This window comes from Astatotilapia calliptera, chromosome 8, assembly GCF_900246225.1.
Source record: "Astatotilapia calliptera chromosome 8, fAstCal1.2, whole genome shotgun sequence".
NCBI lineage: Eukaryota > Metazoa > Chordata > Actinopteri > Cichliformes > Cichlidae > Astatotilapia > Astatotilapia calliptera.
The window spans coordinates 17109915-17129287 of NC_039309.1; the positions used below are offsets into that span (position 1 = coordinate 17109915).

Consider the following 19373-nt stretch of genomic DNA (forward strand, 5'->3'; position numbering starts at 1 on the left):
ATGCTTTCATCAGCTCTAGATTGGACTACTGCAATAGCTTGTATCTGTTTGTTGCTCGCAGGCAGTCAAAATGCTGCTCGTTTAACAGATTTTGCATCACTCCAGTTTCATCAGGTCTATAAAGGCTCCCTGTCCATTTTTTATATTAGAAAATGTGAGATCCTTTTACTTACTTTTTATTTTTAAATGGCAACCAACTATTTAACCAGGCAGTGCAACTTAAACAACTCCAAATTCTCATAGTACAGCCATGGTTCCCATTAAAGCAGTTTAGTCTATTTTATTGTATTTTTGGTTTTTATGTTTTATTTCACTGTATCGTTTTTAATTTATTGATCAGTTGTTTCATCTTGTTTTCTTTAACTAACTTGTAAAGTACTTCAGTCAACCTTTTTGCTTTCAAATCTATAAGAGAAATAAATATGTATTGTATTTTTGAGCTTATCAATAGGACTATTGACCTTTGACTTTCAGCATGCTTAACTTCTTTTTTAGCATCTATTAAATCGCTGCAAGTCACAGTCTCTGGAGGCTAATAAGAGAAGTTCTTCCAGCCTAAGTACGTGTGTGTGATGGAGCATTTGAAAGTTTGCAAGCAGCAGGTAAGAGGAGTGAATCCCAACGTACGTGTTTTGTTCTTCCAGTTCGTCCTTCCTGTTCATCATGGCTACAATGGCCTGACGCAGCTCCACTGCAGAAGAGACACTGCGGTGAGATTTCTGCATAGAAACTGCTTCCAATGCATCACAGACACACAAAGACTACACACAGTAATATGCATAAACTCATATCATACAGCTTTCAAATGTAGAAATAACAGCATCCCACACGCCGCACTTGCTGTATTAATGTGAGATTTTTGTTCTGTCACAAAGATGAACTGCTTTGATAAAATCAGGTTTAACTTTTTTTTTTTTATTCAGCTGACAGGAGTTATACAGAATGAGATCCATCGGACTCACAGAGAGCAGCACTTTTATTGCCACAATAAAACATACTTTTGTGGTAGCTACTAAAAACTTTGACGAAAGAAACAAAGCCAAGAAAATCTAAGAGTGAATCCAGGTTTAGATTTGGGTTCATGTAAACTCTGCTCTACCGTGCTAGTAAACAAAAACACAATTACCTCACAAATATCTAATAATTACAATCATCTGAACATAATTTGCTTTTATTTTACTGAGCAGGCATTCCCTCTTTTGTACTCGATTCTCACGAGGGAATAAGGGATTACAGTACCAAGGTTATACTAGGTTTTCTACCTTCTGAACTTCTCTCCGACTGTGTTGATCAGTAATACAGACCTTTATTAGCCAACAGTAGCCTGACTGCTGTTACCGAGAAATCCTCAGACCTGAAAATGCAGCAGGCCTCGGGTTCCCTGGTGTAGGAAAGTGCTCGGCCATCGATGCCACTGACTGGACCTAACATACCCCACAATGCATCCAACTAGGAACCTCTGGGATATTATGTGTCATGCATCCAAAGCCACAACATAGCACCACAGTCTGTCCAAGAGCTCACTGATGCTCGGATCCATGTCTGGGAGGGCATCCCCCGGGACAACATCCACAGGAGTGTGCCCAGATGTTATGATGAGTGCGTACAGGCATACGGTCTACTTAGCCACAGGATCACCTGATGACTTCATCCAGCCCTCACACTGTTGGTGGTTTCGCTTTGACTGACTGTTAAAATCAGTAAAGATTTTAAGCTTCAATATTTAGTTCATCAAGATGTGTGATTTAAGTGTTCCATTATTTATGTATTTGTTTTCGAGCAGTGTATTAACACAAATCCATGGGATCAAATTTAGATTGTTTATATCTTCGTAGTGGCAGGAAGGCAATAATAACAGAATGGTGGCTGTCAAGTGCCAGGAGCAAAACTGTGCGACTAAAACTCGGGAACAACTCAAGAAAAGATTGAAACGAATCACTGAAAATCAGAGTTTGAGTGCACAGCAAAATATCTGAAACTGGGCAGGACCACTCGAAATTTTGGATACTGTCGCTCTAAAGTTTGGCTAAAACAAAAAAAGAGAGCAAGCTGAAGCAGTAAAAAATTCTTGACCTTATGAATTATATATGTCTATGGAGTTACATCAAAAAAGACAAATCAAATAGCTCTGAGGAAAACAGTTTTTTTTCTTCCAATTTCTGACATTTCATAGACCGGAAAATCAATTCACAGAAAAAATAACCGACAGATTAATCCCTAATAAATATAACGGTGACATTTGTGTCATATGTGTGGCAGCAACTTCAGTTTAAAGGTCTCCGGGTCTTTTTCTTCCAGCTTAAAGCGTCAGTCAGTGGAACTGTATCAGTCGCAGCCAAAGTCTGCCAGCAGTCTGCTGCCGGGTGATGTTAATCTCCATCCTGATGTTGAGGACAGATTTGGGCCAAGCTGCGCAGTTGCACGGTGACTCATCTCCATAGTTACGCTCGGAGGTGAGCGTTGAGGTTTCAAAGTGCCTAACTAGGCTGTTACCAGGACTTCCATAAATATTAACCGTGAGACACAGAGCTAATCCATCCTGCATTTTGCATGTCCTGAATTACACACATGCAAAGACCTTAGCTTTGTTTTCATGGCTAATGTAGGGTGTCGATATAGCCACAGACATGAGCAGGTCTCTCATCTAACCCCGGGATAAGTGCCTGTTTGGAGGAGGACGAGGAAAAAGGAAAGGCGAAGAAGAAAAGCGATGACAAGCACAACAGTGAGGAGAAAGGGGAAAAACTCGATTATCTCCACAGCTCCATTCTCCACATCAGCAGGCCAGAAATAAACGTGACCTTTAGTCCAACCACGCGTTCACAGCGGCTGCCACGGACGAGCCATTAGGGACTTCAGTAGAGCCAGACGCCCCTCTGTCCGCACAAGAGGACGTGAACAAATTACAGCACAAGTCTGTGTGCAGCAAGACAGACGCACGCACCTCTGTGCTCAGGCTCTGCGTGGAAGAGCCATCTTTCCAGGAAAACAAGACAGCGTGCACTTCCGCCAGCACGTGCACGCCCCGGCTCAATCGTTCCAATAACAGATGCATTAGGCGAGAGCTACGCCTTGTAATAAGGGAGTCTTGTGAATTACAAACTCCATACTCTCCAATCAGTGGACCGCTTGGCCTCATGAGCTGTCAGACCCAGAAGGAAATCACTGAGGCCGAGCTCACACTGCACCCCTCATCCTTCTTTTTTCTCCTAACACAGTTTTTCCTTCAGGTTCTCCAGCACGCCTTTAAATAAATCCAGCACCTTCTGAATTTATCAAAAATGTACTCACTAAACAGGCAAACAACATCATGGGCTGTTTTTACTGCCCTTCAGTGTGCTCTAATAACATAGTACAAATGTATAACACAATCTAAACCTAATCAGTTCGAGTAATTTAGTATTTTGCATGCATCACTCTGGTGTTTTCACAGGCTCACCGTTACTCTTGTTGACAAGTCCACTCAATTCCACGTATGAAATGGTGGCACGTCTCTATGGAAAGTTTAACCTGCAGTTTAGATCAATACAAAGTGGATTTTACCTAAAGGCAAAACCCAGAGTGAAACGCTATAAAATCAAGGTTTAATCAGACATGTTCTGCGTATTTTTCCTTCTCCTTTCAGACGATTCTGCACAAATCTCAGGGGGAACTGTTGTTTTGGCTTAGGTGCAAAAGCAACAGAGCCAGGGAGAGCAAAGTGAATAGGAGTTTTTCAGCTGAGAAGAAGCTCTGATCTTTTACTGAAAATATAAAAACTGAATCAAGTCAAAAACGGTATCTCTGCCTCTGGTTTCCTCCTTGTGTGATGTGACTCAGTCTGGAGAGAAGCTCTTTTGCTCTTTAAGGTCTGATACCTAAATGTGACGTTAGAGTTTCAGGCAGGATTTGTCTTTGAAGGAAGAAGAAGCTATTGAAATCTGCTATTCTACATCTTTTAAAGGCCTTGTGTAACCATGAAAACCATCCTCTCTGCTCTTTGCCTCTATGAGAGAAATTTCAGATCAGCAGCTCTCTCCCCTTCTCTCTCTTTGACCCTCTGGCCTCCTCTTACTGAGGACTAATAGACTAGACGACAACTCAGTCCCGGTGCTTAAGAGCAGTTCCCCCTCACCTTCCCTCCTCTGGCTTTCTCCGTCTTTCTCTCTCTCTCACACACACACTAAATCCCAAAATCTCAAACAGCATCCGTCTGGGCGTCTAAGGGTCTAAGCTCTGATTAGCTCCGGGGCACTGAGCAGAACACCAAGCAGACTCCAGGCAAGAGGAAAAAAAGTCTGTGTGTTCAGTGAGCTGGTCGCACACACCAAAATGTCCATCATGTGATTTCATTTTAGTTTTCTGTGTTTTTGTTTTTTGTTTTCTTACAGATCAGAAATTTGATGTGAACTACAGGCATTCTCACAATCTGATTTTTGCCATGCTCCCAAGCAAACAGCGAGTCCATAGAGTACATACAGTAACATGTCAGAACACTGGAACAACAGCGCCACCTGGTGGATGATTTGACATAATCAAAACACAATGAACAGTCTCTGGACGAAGGGCTTAACTCACTGCAATTAGATCAGTTTATCCGCCAAGAAAAATGACAACAAGGTTTGAAAACACTAATCAGGAAGTTCAATTTCATTTGCTCCGGGTTCCACAGCTGTGGAGAAATTTCCCAAGAAAGACATGTCAGGACTTTCAAAGGATTCATTACGGTCACAAACTTCTGGGCCTACAGCTTGAAATCTGATCATCTTCTGGGTGAAGCCTCTTGAGGAACAGATAATTTGACAAGTGAGTTTCCTGCAGTCAAATCTAATGTAAGGCGTTTGTATGTTTCATTCAATTTAGGAGAGGTTTGTGGCGTTTTGGGCCACTCGTTATTCAGCTGCGCAAACTCAAATTTCTCACACACACATTTTGCTGATAAAAGCAAGTTTAAATGTATGTTTTGAGGTTAGACAAAGTGTGTGTGTGTGTGTGTAATGCACATATCACCTTTTGGGCTGAAGAGAGTCTCATGCATGTTGTTTTTCTTGCATGCATCAGTGCACAATTTTACAAATTCTACAATCATGCATGCAAGAAAATAAAAATATTAATTGAAAACATTTTTCTTTATCTGAAGTTTTGCTAGCTAAATGAGTATTTTGTTGTGTATCCAGCAGGTGCTTCTTAGCAATTTGTAATTAACTCTTCTGTTCCTCTTAAGGCGTTTTTTACTCGTACTCCCAAGAAACTAATTGAGGGTCACGAATAAATGCGCGAGTAACAACATGTTTTTGTTTGGCAACCAACCCACAGCTCCGCACCAAAAGAGATCAAATCCATCTTGTTCGTGGGCATGTTTGAACCTTTCTTGTCAGAGTGACTGAATAAAATATGCTGCTCAGCTGTCGTGAATACCATGCGTCAAACGCCGCAATGATTCATATCACTGAACAGGTTTGGGAACATTAAGAAGAGAGGGGAGGCGAGAAATAGTAAGAGACAGACAGACGGATAAAGAAAGCACACTCACCCACTGTCATGGACTCGGGCAAAGCAGATGTTGACAGCGCGCTGGAGAGCGGAGCAGGCTGCGTTGTTGGACTGGACTCCATACTGAAAGAATTCGAAAGAGGAATCACATCTTGGAATTGCTTCTTATTTTATTTTGCACATTAAGCTGCAGCACAACGTCACATTGAGGAGGCCTGGAAGTGAAGAATGTTTCACAGCACTTCTGCCTGAAACGACAGCTTACTTGAACGTGAGCTGAGATCTGCTGCTGCTCTCGCAGTTTCCCACTGATCCTGCCGACTCACACTGAACAGGAAATGCGGCCGTGTCTTCCACGGAGCTCACTGAAACAAAGTGAAAGTAAAGCTGGAAGCCAAAAGAGAAAGTCCCTGCGTTTCATTCGATGAAATAAATCCTTCACGGAAAGCCGCTCTGATCAACAGTAAAAACACAGCATGCCTACTGCAAGAGAAATAAGGACCATTTCCCTTTATGGCCTTTCAGGTCCCCCATCAAAGACTGCCAGAGGCACTGATGTGTGAATGTTATGTTTGCCTAGATTGCATGAAATTGTGTACTCCTGATTGATCCTCGTGATATCATTTTGGGACAAGAAATTTCATGAGTTCCCACAGAACTACAATCAATCTTTGGCTATTTGTGTGAATTGTGCATTTCCACTGTGACGTGAGCCACTAACCGCTGCTGCAGTACCTGACTGAGGATCGGCAGGGTTCACAGGAATGAGGATGTCTGCGCTGCTGTGTCCAGCCATGACTTGTAGAGGGCTCCACGTGGACACGCTGGACAGGCTGCCCACCACCACCCTAAAAACAGCACAATTTCACTCTTGGTCAGTTTGCTGCTTGAGGAATCAGTGAATAAATTGACCTACAGGTCAGTTTATTGTGGTGTGTTCAAAGTCTGACACACCTGTAACAGACACAACTGTTAACACAGCATAATAATGATAATCAGCCAATCACACAGCATAAACCAAGTGCATGTAAGCATACAGACATGGCCAAAATGAGAGGTTGAAATTAAACCAAGCTTTTTCTGGGGCAGAAGATAATTTAAGTGACTTTGAATGTGGCAGGGTTGTTGGTGCCAAATGATGGTTTGACTAACTCAGAGACTGCTGATCTGCTGGGACTTTCCCACACAACCACCTCTAGAATCTAAAGAGAACGGTCAAAAAAAGAGGAAATAATCATCCAGTGGCATTTCTCTACAACAGTAACCACTCTGTCCAGCCTACAGATGGACTACAAAAGCAGCAATAACTGCACCAGCTGCCACTACTGTCAGTTAAAAACAGGAAACTGAGGCTACAATTAACACAGGCTTGCCAAAACTGGACAATATGAGACTGGAAAAGTTGCCTGGTCTGTTGAGTCTCGATTAACTGCTCAATGTTTGCATGTGCGAGTCAGAATTTGACATAAAACCATGGGGTATCAAGGGTTCAGAGTGATGATGGTGGTGGTATAATTTAATTTAATAACTCTCTACCCGAGTATTGTTTCTGACCATGTCCATCTCTGTTCGACCACAGTGCACCATCTTCTGATGCTCAACTCAAGCAGGATAACGCACCACCTCAAATCATCTCAAACCCATTAGCTGAACATGACAGTGAGCTCAGTGTACTCCACATGTGCAGCCGACAGTGTGATGTTGTCAAGTCAATATGGACCAAAATCTCTGAGGAATGTTTCCAGCACCTTGCTGAATCTCTGCCATGAAGATTGAAGACAGTTCAAGTTGAAAAAGGGATCCAGCTCAGGACCAGCAAGGTGTGCCTAATAAAGTGGCTGGGGAATGTGTATCTATTTGAAAACTACAAATTAGAACTTTCTGCTGTTCATGTACGTCTCCGCCACCCTGGGAAGGCGCGGCTCACAGTTTGAAAACCTTTGGTATAAATAAATTCTATATCTTTTTGTGGTATTATACATGCATACATTTTATACATACATTTAAAATTGAGTGCTAAAAGTATAAAAATGCAATCTAACTGAAGTAATTTTCTTCTGGTCTGTAGATGGCAAGTTTTGTAGAAAACAATTACAGAAAAAGGGCACCGATCTCTCTTTCCAGAAGTCATGATCATGACCCGAACTATTTTTATTTTCTACCAAAACTAAACAACCCGCAGCCGGATCACCGTGCAGGAGCAGCGATGCATCTAGCTGTGACGAAAGGCTTATGCTCATGACAGTGTGACAGTCAACAGTCCTTCAGCTCAAATGTAATGTTAGCGAGCTGCACGCAGAAAGAAGAAATCTCCTGCATTCAAACTGCTCACATGCTGCTTTTTGCTGAATTTCTCAAATATATTTTTTCTGCTGTGAGCACCAGAGTCTAAAGTACAACTACTACTAGTCTACTTCGGTTCTTTTCACTTACTGATCACTCGGTATCCTCTCTTCCTCTTGGGTTTGTGCTCTAGGCTTATATATCTCCTCCTCTTCCTCCTCGTTGTCTACACTCTTGGTGTCAGGCAGCGGAGGCGCCGTTATGGGAGGTGTGCGGCAGGGATGCGGGGACCCCACCCAATTGACTATGCCCGGCTCAGACATGCCATTCTGGGCAAGCGACTCAGAGAAGACCGGCTCCAAAGGGTCAATCCCTTCTTCCACACTGCTCTGAGCAGGAGCGGTGTGACTTTTCCTCATCCCGCCAATCTTCTGGGAGTCGTCTTCCCCGTCCTCCTCATCCTCAGCTCCTCCATCCAGATCATCATCAAAGGAAATGATGTTGGTGATCTTCTTTTTCTTCCGCCGCTCCTTCCTCAGCCCTGAGTCTGGGTGGAAAAATATATTTCTTTTTACAAAGGAGTGAACAAAAACTTATATATTTTTAAGGTTTATACTTTCATCTTACAAACAGCTGTAATGCTTAAAAGATTAAAACGCTAACTTAGACTTAGATAACCTGCATACTGACATTTTTATCATGTGTAATAACTGAGACACAGGACACATAACAGTCATTTTATTCATCTTCTATAGAGAAAGCAGTAAAAGCTAAAAAATCAGCACTAAAATATCTATGGATTACAAGCTGTAGCTACTGTGATGCCGCTCACTGATCAGTGAAGTCCCATTTGATGCCTCAAACTGAGTATTTTGGCCAGAGGTCGAAGACTGCATGAAAAATTTAAGGTCATCACCTATTCAATAATGGTTGAAACACTTGACCGAGACGAAAAATGTTTACCGATGTCATAGACTGAACGAGAAGTCGGCTTGTTTTCTCATAGACCTCTATATAATCTCTTTGCAACCAGAGCGCATCTATCTTTTATATACAGTCTATGTTATCAACGTAGCACACTGCGATTACCAGCTGCTTTTGCAGATTTTGCATTCATGATTTAAGTGTAAGGTGAAAGAACTGTTTACAGTTTAGTTTAAGTGCTTTTAACTGGTATTTGTGCAATGCAAAACTCAAAAATTGGACTGAGAGGAGAGAGGGAGAGGACTGGCAACAGAATTGGGAGCAGTCCTGTTCGCAAATTACAGAACATGTGCACTTCTATCCATCCTCAACTGTGCATAATGAGGAAAAAAAAAACAATTATGTGTATTATCTGCCGATTCTGCCTCTGCTGACAAAAGTGATGAATTTCCTGGCGCCGTGTCTTCATACTAGAGACCAACACTGGCTTTGGTTTTTCCTCCTCGTTTGGAAAGTAGCTGATATGCTAGACTCATGATGACTGTTAAGCAATTATCGTCATTTCGAAGGCTTTTGTGAGGAACAGATGAATGACGATAAAAGAAAGTCTGTCTCCTTCCTCTCAGAGCCAAAGAGGCTGGCTGTGCATTAGCAAGTCTTCTAGCGGTGAATAATCTGAATAGGCTTTCCCACTCAGAGGAGCCGGCGCAGCAGCTTAGAATTTCATTTACATTCATTTCAGCAGAAAGTTTCAGCAGCGCACAGTTAAAAGTCTAAAGGCGCTTTAGTCCCGTTGAGGAGAACATATGGAGAGAAAATGGTGTGAGTTTCCCCCCGACGGGACAGACTGGGGCAGACTTCTAAATGAGGTCAGACTTCACGGTGGGATTCTTCTCTGCTGCAGATGCCTCGAGCTGCATCCTTGTTTAAGCATCCATTATGGAAGCACAAACTGAGCCATATGTTGCTTTTTGCTGGTTTTGTGACACTTACAAAAACACATATACTGCAATACTAAAACAAAGCAAATAAACAGAAAGTGTTTGGATCAATCAAGTGCAAAACTAAAAAAAAAAAAATCACCAGTTTCTTGCATATAAGAGCAAGTCAAACACTGCTGTTGCCCTACCAGCAGAGGTGCTGCGTGGCACCACAGGGAGTGGGTCGGAGGCCCCATCCACTTTAGGGGTGAAGCCAGGCACCACAGCTGTGGCTGTGCCGATCTCTCGCAGCAGGCTGCTAACCCCCTGAGTGGACTCTTTCCACAGGCTGCCGATGCCCTGCGTGGACTCCTTGAGGAGGTGCGACACTGAGGACCCTCCGCGTGTTACGGCGCCGTTCAGGTCGCTGTTGTCAATGTTGATGGCAAACAGAATGGAGTTCAAACCTGAGCACAGCAGATGGAGAGAGAAGGAAGTGAAATGTACTTTAGTTCCACTAGAACACATGAAGCTTTTGAACTTTCTTTGTGCTTGCTAAGTATTTCTGGGTGCACACACCAAATCTGCCCGAGATGTAAAAAAGAAGAAGAAGAAGAAGAAGAGAGGAGAAATGCTCTGGCACAAGATCAGTGGTTTACATTCTAAATAATTTTATGGTTTGTTTTCATCCGAGTTGTGCTCATCAATAGTTCAACAGCACCAGTGCGCCCATTAACATAAATGGGGTCGGAGCTTAAACTGTCAGCAAAAACCCACTCATGCTTAACAAGTAAAGTGCAAAGTCAGTCAGTTTCCTGTGTTTTACAGCGGCTCCGTTTGTGTGAAGTCATTTCAGAGAGACTGAGTGTGGTTAGTAACACACGAGAACACAACATTTAAAGACTAAAAATGCAGCCATAAGTTGGCTGAATTTAAATCTTCCAGTGTGTAAATTCTAATAATGGGGCAACAAATATAGCCCAGCAAAAGGACCATATTTTAAAAGGGAATTTTAAACCTCGGGCTTAGTTGTATGAGAGGGGCCACAGAAGAAGCTGAAAAACGAAACCAGTGTGGAAATGCAGCAAACTGCACGTCCTAGAGTGGAGTTTTATTTTATGAGTCTCCAACAATCTGAATGCCGGATGGGAGCTGACATGGACATCCGTAGCTCCCTGGCTGCCTGTTAGGCATTATCTGAGTCGCTGAGCTGACCTTTTTAACCTTGTTTATCAGACATAATATGCCCTGCTGTGTGGCTAATTACACCAACAGGCCATCCAACAAGTTGGTGCTTTGTTTTAAGCTGTGGTGAAATGTATGCAGATGTGTTTGGGCTATGCAGGCATACAGTCTGTGGATGCATTCAAGCTACCTAGAGCCTTCTGTCTGCAACTAAATAGCTTTAGCCAAAATGCTAATATTCAGGTGGCAGTAAAGAGGCTACTGTCTGATGTCAGAGTGGCTACATCCAGCTTTAACAGTTTGAGTTGCTTCCACTTATGTTACTTAAGCTTAACTTATAACCAACTCATAAAGCACTGTGCAAAAGTCTTGCACCACTCCTCATTTCTTTATATTTTGCTTGAAAAAATAATTTTTACAATTATCATGAGCATGAAAATGAAAACTTGGTATGATCACCTTTATTGTTAAATGGAGCAAACTAATACTGAGCAGAACAGTACAGCTTATTGGTCTTCTGGAATAGTTCTCCAGGCTTCTTAAAGGACATTCAAAGCTCTTCTTTGGATGTTGGCTGCCTTTTGTTCTGTTCTCTGTCAAGAGATGTTTAGGCCCGGGCTCTGGGGAGGCCAATCCATGGCTGATAGTGTCCTGTTATGCGTTTTTCTATCCGGGTATGCTTTATATGTACTGGAGGTGTGTTTGAAATCATGGTCATGCTGAAAAATGAAGCTGTTACCAATCAAATGCTTGTGAAATGATGACGTATGGCTGATCAAAAATCCGATTACAAGAACTTCCTGGGTGACTCGAGACTTTTGCACAGTGCTGAAAGTCTGTATTAAAGTTTGAACCCTATACTCTCCTGCTGTGTCAGCAAGCTGTTTAGTGTGTTTACCACCAATAATTTAATGCCAAAACACAAGCTCACCTGCAGCCATGGTGGGAAGCATACTAGCTCTCTCTTCATCAAGCACAAAAGCCCAGTCTTCATAGTAAGATCTAGAAAACACAAAAGATCTATAAACAAGCGAAAAAGAAAGAAAAAATCCCACCTAGCTGAGAAAATGTGTGCGGAGCATAACTGACGAGGGGGCTTGTCACTAACCCGAGACGGGGGCGGTCAGCCAGCAACGTGTGCAGGTAGCGCTCCAGCGAGTGCTCATTGAGGGCGCAGCGCAGCCAGGCACGACCTCGGCCGAGCTCTGAGGAGATCTGGCGCAGGGAGTAAAACCGCTGGAGCTCGTGGCGGTTCAGGTGCTCCTTCACGTAGAACCAGAAAGTCAACTCTAGCGAGCGGGACAAAAGGAAAGAGGAAGAATAAGCTCCACCTCCATTGTGAAAAACAACTGCTCTGGAGTTAAGTAAGAGTTCAAAAGGGCAGAAAAGAAGCTGCAAAAGACTCTCTCAGCACATCCCCCCTCTCATTAACAGAAGAGGGGACCCTTCACGCACCACTCACACAGCTCCATCCCGACCGTCTCCATCCTTTGTTCTCTCCTCAGAACTCAAACTAGGTCTGTTTTAATGTTGTGTTTTCTGAGGTGTGGTAATTAATAGGGATGAGCGTTATGCTGCTGGTTTGCATACAATCACCATGTGACCTCAGAGAAAATTGAAACTCTGGCTATTATTGTATTTCTAGCATTGTCAGAGGCCCTAGCTTCATTAGTAAGCTCTAAATCCTCAGGTTCAGGCACAATCCTGTCTTCTAACTGCCTGTGAAATACAGAAAAGCATTGCATATGGTAATAGATATACATGACAGAAGTCACGCATTTGTCCTCAATAGCAACACTGTCTTAATATTCCACAGAATAAGCTGTGTGGTTGTAGTTTTTAAGGATACCTTCCGCAAGTCTGCTTATCCAAGGTCACAGAGGGCTAAAGTGAAGTTTCTGCTCCACTTTTCAACTCTAAACCCACAATTTCACAGCCGTACGGGAACCTGGCGTACCTGTTTCAGTCTTGCTGCTGAAGCCTGCGGCCTGTTTGAGAGCGGCAGCTGTGAGGGCCAGACCTCTGCTCTTCCTCAGACCGTGCTGCAGCACCGCTTCAAACTGTGCGCACAGACAGATCACCCTGCAGAGACAAAGACAGGTTAGGATAACATGAAGACAAGCGGGTGGGGGTGTCGCCTAATAGTCAGAACAGCCCAGTTCACCCTGCTGTGCTTTTTATGCTGCACTGGAAATGTTGCTTTGGCTGTACATTCAGATGAAACTACAACTAATCCATGTTAATGTTAATGTTCAATTAACTGAGTGCATCACATATCAAATGATTCTCCTAATGCAGATAGTCTGAAAGGCCTGAGGTTAAACCCAGCTTCACTTTATGGGATTTGGCCTCACATTTGAATCTCATAAATCTACTATAGATATAAGATTTCTCTCATACAAGACTGCAGTAGCTCTCACACGCCTTCTCTGGATGACCTCCAGGCTCTGTTTGTGTATCCCTTTTCTACTGAGCTCTCCAAGACCCTAATGTGGCAGCTTTACCTGAGGTTATCTCTGCAGCTTCAACTCTCCGCCCTTTTAGCTCCTGAACTTTCTGAGCTTTAGTGTCCGAGAATGAGAGAAAGCGACATTCCCTTGTGTCCCATGTTTGCGCTACGCACCTATACTGAATGTACTCCGACTATGTGTTTTTCTGTTTTGTTAGTTCTGCCAGAGGCAAAGTTCTCTGTAAGCAGAGGCCCTCTCGCTGGATTGTGGAGGCCATCTGCCGAGCAGGGGCACGGTAACATCACAGTTTTACATTTAAAGCGCCGTTTGTGCTGCAACCAGCTGGTCACTGCCACACACTTTTTCCAGCTCTACTATTATGATGTGATGACGGGGAGGGGGGTCCTTTTCTGCTGGGTATACCATGCATCACGGTACTGGTCGCCAACTTTAAGATGAACTGAGGAGAGGTGGAAAACTATACTGTGGACCATACAGTAAAAACAAATTCCTTTTGGAAGTCGTGGCTACAGCATCCTCTGACCTAGAGAGGAGACAGGTCATTCATCCTACTACTAGCACGCAGTTTTAAAAACAGGTGCATTAGTGCCACTAACCAGTCTTTTATAAATGCTCTTCATCTACAAGGCGGACATAATATTGAATCTTAAAAACCAGTACTCAGAGCTGAAAATGAGATCTGAGCAGCACAGAACATGAATCAATAGTATTCTCTCTCAGCGTGAAGCTCTAATGGAACAAAGTTGGTACATCATTTTTCTTACATAGCCACCATTAACATCACAAAGGAGAACATTCTCACTGCTCGGATATGATGGAAAGTCTGCTAAAGCTCTCAGACCGAAAACAACAACAACAACAAAAAACAACAATTATTTTCCATCTAAAAAAATGATTTTGCTGTTTAGAAAGTAACCCTCAAAGCTGGGCGTACAGCCAGATCGCTGCACTGAAAAAGCTGGAGGTAGCGCGAGCACATACTGGAGCCTAAAGCACTACATCATCTATGACCTGGAGCTCCACACGTAAAACAAAGCACCTTTTAGAATGATAAATAACCATCGTGATAAAGCAAAAGAATTTCTGGGTAACAGGCAGCTCCTCTTACCTGCTGTCTGAGTCTGTGGCGATCTCCTTTCTTCCTCCAAAGCGGATTTGGCACTGGGAAGATATGAGGAAATTGCTTTTTTTTTCTTCATGTATGTCTGCTAAGTTAAAAAAGTCTAACAGCACTTTTCAAAGCCTTAAATTGCAGATCGGGTCCTCCTTTAGTCCTCTACGGACACTACAGAGGGTATCTGTGCTACATCTCCTGGCCTGTGGTTACAAGGTTACAGACAAAATAAAGGAATTACAGAAAATGATTTAAAGGTCAAACTGTGTTTCTGATCTGACCTTCAAGAATTAACTGTAGGGGCTTGGCTGGTGCTGCAAACCTGAGAAGGAAGCTTGTCTGACTGGCAGCACTGGTCTCAGTTTTGATATTTACATTTGACACAGTGTCAGAGTCCAGCCCAGCTCCGATACCGTACATGCAGTTTCATCTTCCCTCAAAGCATCAAGCCAAACCCGATCCAGTAGAATAAGAGTTAAGGGTTTTTTTTCTCCTCGGACGTTAAAAAGTATCCCGTGTCAAAATGAGTTGAAACACTCTGTAAGGTATAGATAAAAATCGAAAAACACTCCGCACCCATTTCGGAATTGAGAGCAGCAGCTGCTGTGTAGACAGTGAAACAGTATATTTCATTTCCATATATTTGCTTAATGTGGGACTTCAGCTGCTAAACGGACATGTTTTAAATGCAACCACACTGTGCAGCCCTGCTGTTATGAGACAGGGAGGACGTGATCTGGCACTGTCAGTCAAACAGGTACGGCCTTCTCTGGCAAAGACCTCGCCCGGACGGCACCATATGTGGCACCAAATAAAATAAGGAATAACTATGAACCGGGTGGAGAAGCTTCCTACATCTTCACTTATGAAAGACACCGATCATTTTAGTCACACTAGAGTAAAAACAGAACAAAAATAGAGCACATTTGTGAGAGTTTTTCAGTCTTTTATTGGTCCTGTGCCAGCTTTTTGAAACTGATTCCTGGCATTTAATACAAAACGTGTACTAGGGCTGTTCGATATAACGATATATATCGGATGATGATATAAAAACATCTATCGTTTCATTTTGCGCTATCGTTTGTTTCCTGGTGTTGCAAAATAAACTGTTTACGGCAATATTTTTTCATCGTTTTGATGGTCACTGTAGTGGCTATATTAACTTCTTAAAGTTCTCTCTTTCTCTTATATTTAATATAACCACACTATGGACAGACAAGCGCCTGTTTTTATGCGTTGTCGTTAGCAACAAGGATGGTAACATCGGTGTCCGCTTGTTTATGTTCCACATAAACCTTTCACAATAAAGCTCAAGATCCTGTTGAGACTTTTCAAAATAAACAGAATCACGTGAAAGAGCAGCTTATTTACGGATGAGAATTAAAAAAGAGCCGCCAGGTGCTAAAAAATAAACCTTAGACTCAAACGTTAGAACAGGCTTTTCCCTGCAGCACGCCGTGTAATAAATACTCACAAAGAAAACAGTGGCCTTTACAACTTATGTCTAAAAATGTATCGTTTCATGCATCTGTTAAAACACTCGACTCCAGGTACATGACGCGCAGCTGGAAACACTTCCCGCAAGACGAGCTGCAGAATTTACAGAAAATGTTACATTTTTGTGATTTATATCGTTATCAGGACGATAAAATTCCTATATCGGGATATGAGATTTTGGTCATATCGCACAGCCCTAACGTGTACCGTAGTTTTCGGGTCATAAGCCACTACTTTTTCCCCACACTGTGAACACTGCGGCTTATACTGACGTGCAGCTAATGCATTTTTTTTTTTCATGCAGCCAAAAACATTTTGCCTGGTAACAGTAGACCAATAAAATTGATAAGTAGTATATATTCGGTATATATTTTTACCGGTTGTTAAGAGATGTTGTAATGTTGTTTGTGCACTGTTCCGTAAAAAAACCATAAGCAACGTAATTTGTGTGTTACTGATACGTATGTATACTTAAAGGTAGCGCTGTTCGAGGAAAAAAAGCATTTGCAGTATGTATTTTTGTATGTTAGCATAACGTTTATGTTACCTTACGGATTAAATTAAACATTAAAAAGCCTCACGTGTAATATTTCTGTGTAAATATCTCATATTACAAGTGAAACGCATACAGCTTAAAATCGGGTGCGGCCTGTACAAGTACAAAATTGATTTTCTTTCTAAAATTAGAGCATGCAGCTTTTTATCAGGTGCGCTCTGTAGTCCGGGAATTACGGTATATATTTTTTCATGTTTTTCAACTACTTTCAATTAAGCATCCTAGGTTTGACTCTGTCTTTATTCATATTTTACAAACAACCGCAGCTTTTTTGGAATGGGGTTTGTATTCATGGTCATTGTGTTCTTTTAGGTAGGACTCTACCCATGTTTTTAACTTTGTTCTACAGAATATTGGGTTACAGAGGCCGTCAACAGAACTCGGTTTTACTTCCTCCATTGTGTTTATAGAAAGGGAGATAGAAGGAACTGTAACAAATTCAGTCACCACAAAAATGTTGACCGGGAATTTAAAAAAAGCCTGTTCCAAAGAAAAGATCACTCACAACTAGTCACACATTTAATGTGAGCTGATTTCCTGACCATAAAAGCAGAGGCTTAAAATTATTAAACCTCGCTCAGTCTATGTGGACTGCAGCACTGATGATAATTTCTCGTCTCCAGCATAAAGAACGTCCAGATAACCGGTAGCTCACCTGCTTCACAGCATCCAGCAGCCTCTCCAGGAGGTTCTGCCTCTTTGTATCAGTCTGCTGGGTGCCTGCGGAGGGTAACACAAACAAAAACAAGAGGAATGAGGAAAATGACGTTGCCACAGATTAAATTTCCCATCATTTATCGTTACTCCATTCATTATTCATGACAATGAAGAAGGAAATGAAGTTGTGTGGCAAGTAATGGCTGCTCGGAATCAACATAAATAATCAAAACTGACTGCGAAGTTCTGTGTTTAAGGACTGCTGAGCTCCAACTGCGACAGGAAGCGCCTATGGACGTTAATATTACAGGGTACTGTGAGGATTCTTTAACCTCTAGAAGCACTGTGGAACAATGTTTTATATTAACATTTTATGGGCTGAGTGAATTATCCAGAAAAAAATAGCAGACGAATCAACATTAGTAATCATTAACCCTGCAGCCCAGACAGCATATTCACAATGGCAATGATGATGCTCCTTGTCTCAAAGGTTTTAAGTCATCGAAGAGCTGCCAACCCACTGGAGCAGCTCCCCGGTCATGTGTTTCCTCTGGAGCACCTGTGAGTTTGCAAAGGGACTTAAGTTACTTTCATCCACCAGCTTGTTTACCTGTGAATTTAGGCCAGGAGCTTGTTAAACACACACCTCTTACCGTAAGCTTCAAGGCTTTCCAGAGACTTCAAGCATACTTCCCTCATATAAAAACTATTAGGTGCTTTCCAGCTTTCAGTCACAGTTGGCCTAAGCATTATGGGGTTTCCAGTTGTTTACACACTGGAAACATTTGCAAAAATAAGACCGTTTTAACACTTTCATTCCTGAGAAACCCCACTTACATTGTGCGGAACTGCTTCGTTTTCCTGGAGCATTCTTGACCTCGACCTATCGTTTCAACAAAGCTAGCAAAAAGGGGGGAAAGCCATGTGTCGAACAATATCAGACATTATGGAAACCAACTAAAAGGCCCCCAAATGAAACTTAGAAAGTCTCGCCAAGTTTCTGAGCAATCTCCTGCAGGCGTGATTTGACATGTTGTGATTTTATGGGTAAGAAACAGAAAGCAGTGAAACAGCAAATCTTACCGTTCATCCTTATAAACAGACTCCAGTAGCATCCAAGCTAAACACTTCCCCACTGATACCATTCATCCCTTGCTGTCGCCTTTAATCACAAGAGGCTAGCGATGCACCGGGACCATGCTGTCTCTTTGGCCGAGCCGGACCCACCCAAGGGCGGCGTGAGGACTGATGCTTAGTCGGTGAACAGCGAGGCCTGCCGGTAAGCTGCAGAGCTGTGAGTCTACCACTCTGACATGTAGGAGTTGCACACAGCCAAATACACGGGTAAAGTGCGACAAGCACGAACCGGAGTGTGTTTTCTAACCAGCTACAGGACGGGTCTAAGGTGTGTTGGGCCGTTTCGGACAGAAACTGACTGTTTTCGGTTTGCTGCCTGCGACACTGCGAAAAAGGGAAACGGAGGACTGACATAGCAGCGCCAGGGTCACATGACAAAACACACAGTCGTCATATGACGGCTAAGCGGAAGTGGGAGTTGTAGTCTTTTGTAATATAACTCTAGCGTTTGAAACAGAAGTAAAAAGCATTAAATATTTTATCTGAAATCAAAAGTGTAGAAAACGTTTTACACCAGCCCTGCCACAAGGGTGCACAAGCTGGTTTTCCCCCAGAGATGTCCCTAATTCAATTCAGTTTTAATTATATAGCCCCAAATCACAACAATGGTTGTAGGGTAAAGACCCCATAATAATACAGAGAAAATCCCAACAGTCATATGTATCCCCTATGAGCAAGCACCTGGCGACAGTGGGAAGGAAAAACTCCCTTTTAACAGGATGTTAACATGCAGCAGAAGCAAGTTCAGGTTTGGGTGGGGTCCGTGTTAACAATGGCTGCTTCAGGTGCTGTTGGCCAACAAGGTGCCTGCAGAAACTAGTCCACCGCAGGATCATGAGGTCACATGAAAAAAGAAAAGTTTTCAGAGGGTAGTTTTCAAGCTAAAGCTCAGCCAAAATCAGTTCGTGCAAGAAAGCAATGATCTCAAACACAGCAGCAAATCTACAACAGAACGGCTGGAAAACTAAATAATGAATGTGCTCCAATGACCCAGTTATTTCAGTCCAGACCTCAGCACCCCTGAAATGCTGTGGTGCCACCTTAAGAGTGCCGTGCATTAATGAAAACTCCTCCAGTGTGACAGCCTCATAAAGCAATACAGAAAACAGTTGCTTCATGTAATCGCTGATAAAACTGGTTCTACAAGTTATCGAATC

At 42.7% G+C, this 19373-nt stretch overlaps 1 protein-coding gene across 2 annotated transcripts in view; it reads right to left on the reverse strand.

Moving 5' to 3' along the window:
• snx29 (sorting nexin 29) overlaps positions 1–18605 on the reverse strand; it is a 141341-nt gene extending 122736 nt beyond the window's left edge. For both annotated transcript variants that reach the window (XM_026179080.1, XM_026179079.1), the window contains exons 1-12: positions 18163–18605; positions 17078–17142; positions 14364–14416; positions 12742–12866; positions 11893–12073; positions 11716–11786; positions 9809–10066; positions 7906–8302; positions 6208–6320; positions 5738–5837; positions 5513–5595; positions 628–691 (exon numbers count right to left, since the gene is read on the reverse strand). In XM_026179080.1, the coding sequence (XP_026034865.1) occupies positions 628–691; positions 5513–5595; positions 5738–5837; positions 6208–6320; positions 7906–8302; positions 9809–10066; positions 11716–11786; positions 11893–12073; positions 12742–12866; positions 14364–14416; positions 17078–17142; positions 18163–18169 (1517 nt within the window). In that variant the 5' untranslated portion in view covers positions 18170–18605. The remainder of the gene's footprint in view (positions 1–627; positions 692–5512; positions 5596–5737; positions 5838–6207; positions 6321–7905; positions 8303–9808; positions 10067–11715; positions 11787–11892; positions 12074–12741; positions 12867–14363; positions 14417–17077; positions 17143–18162) is intronic.
• Positions 18606–19373: the final 768 nt, after the last annotated feature.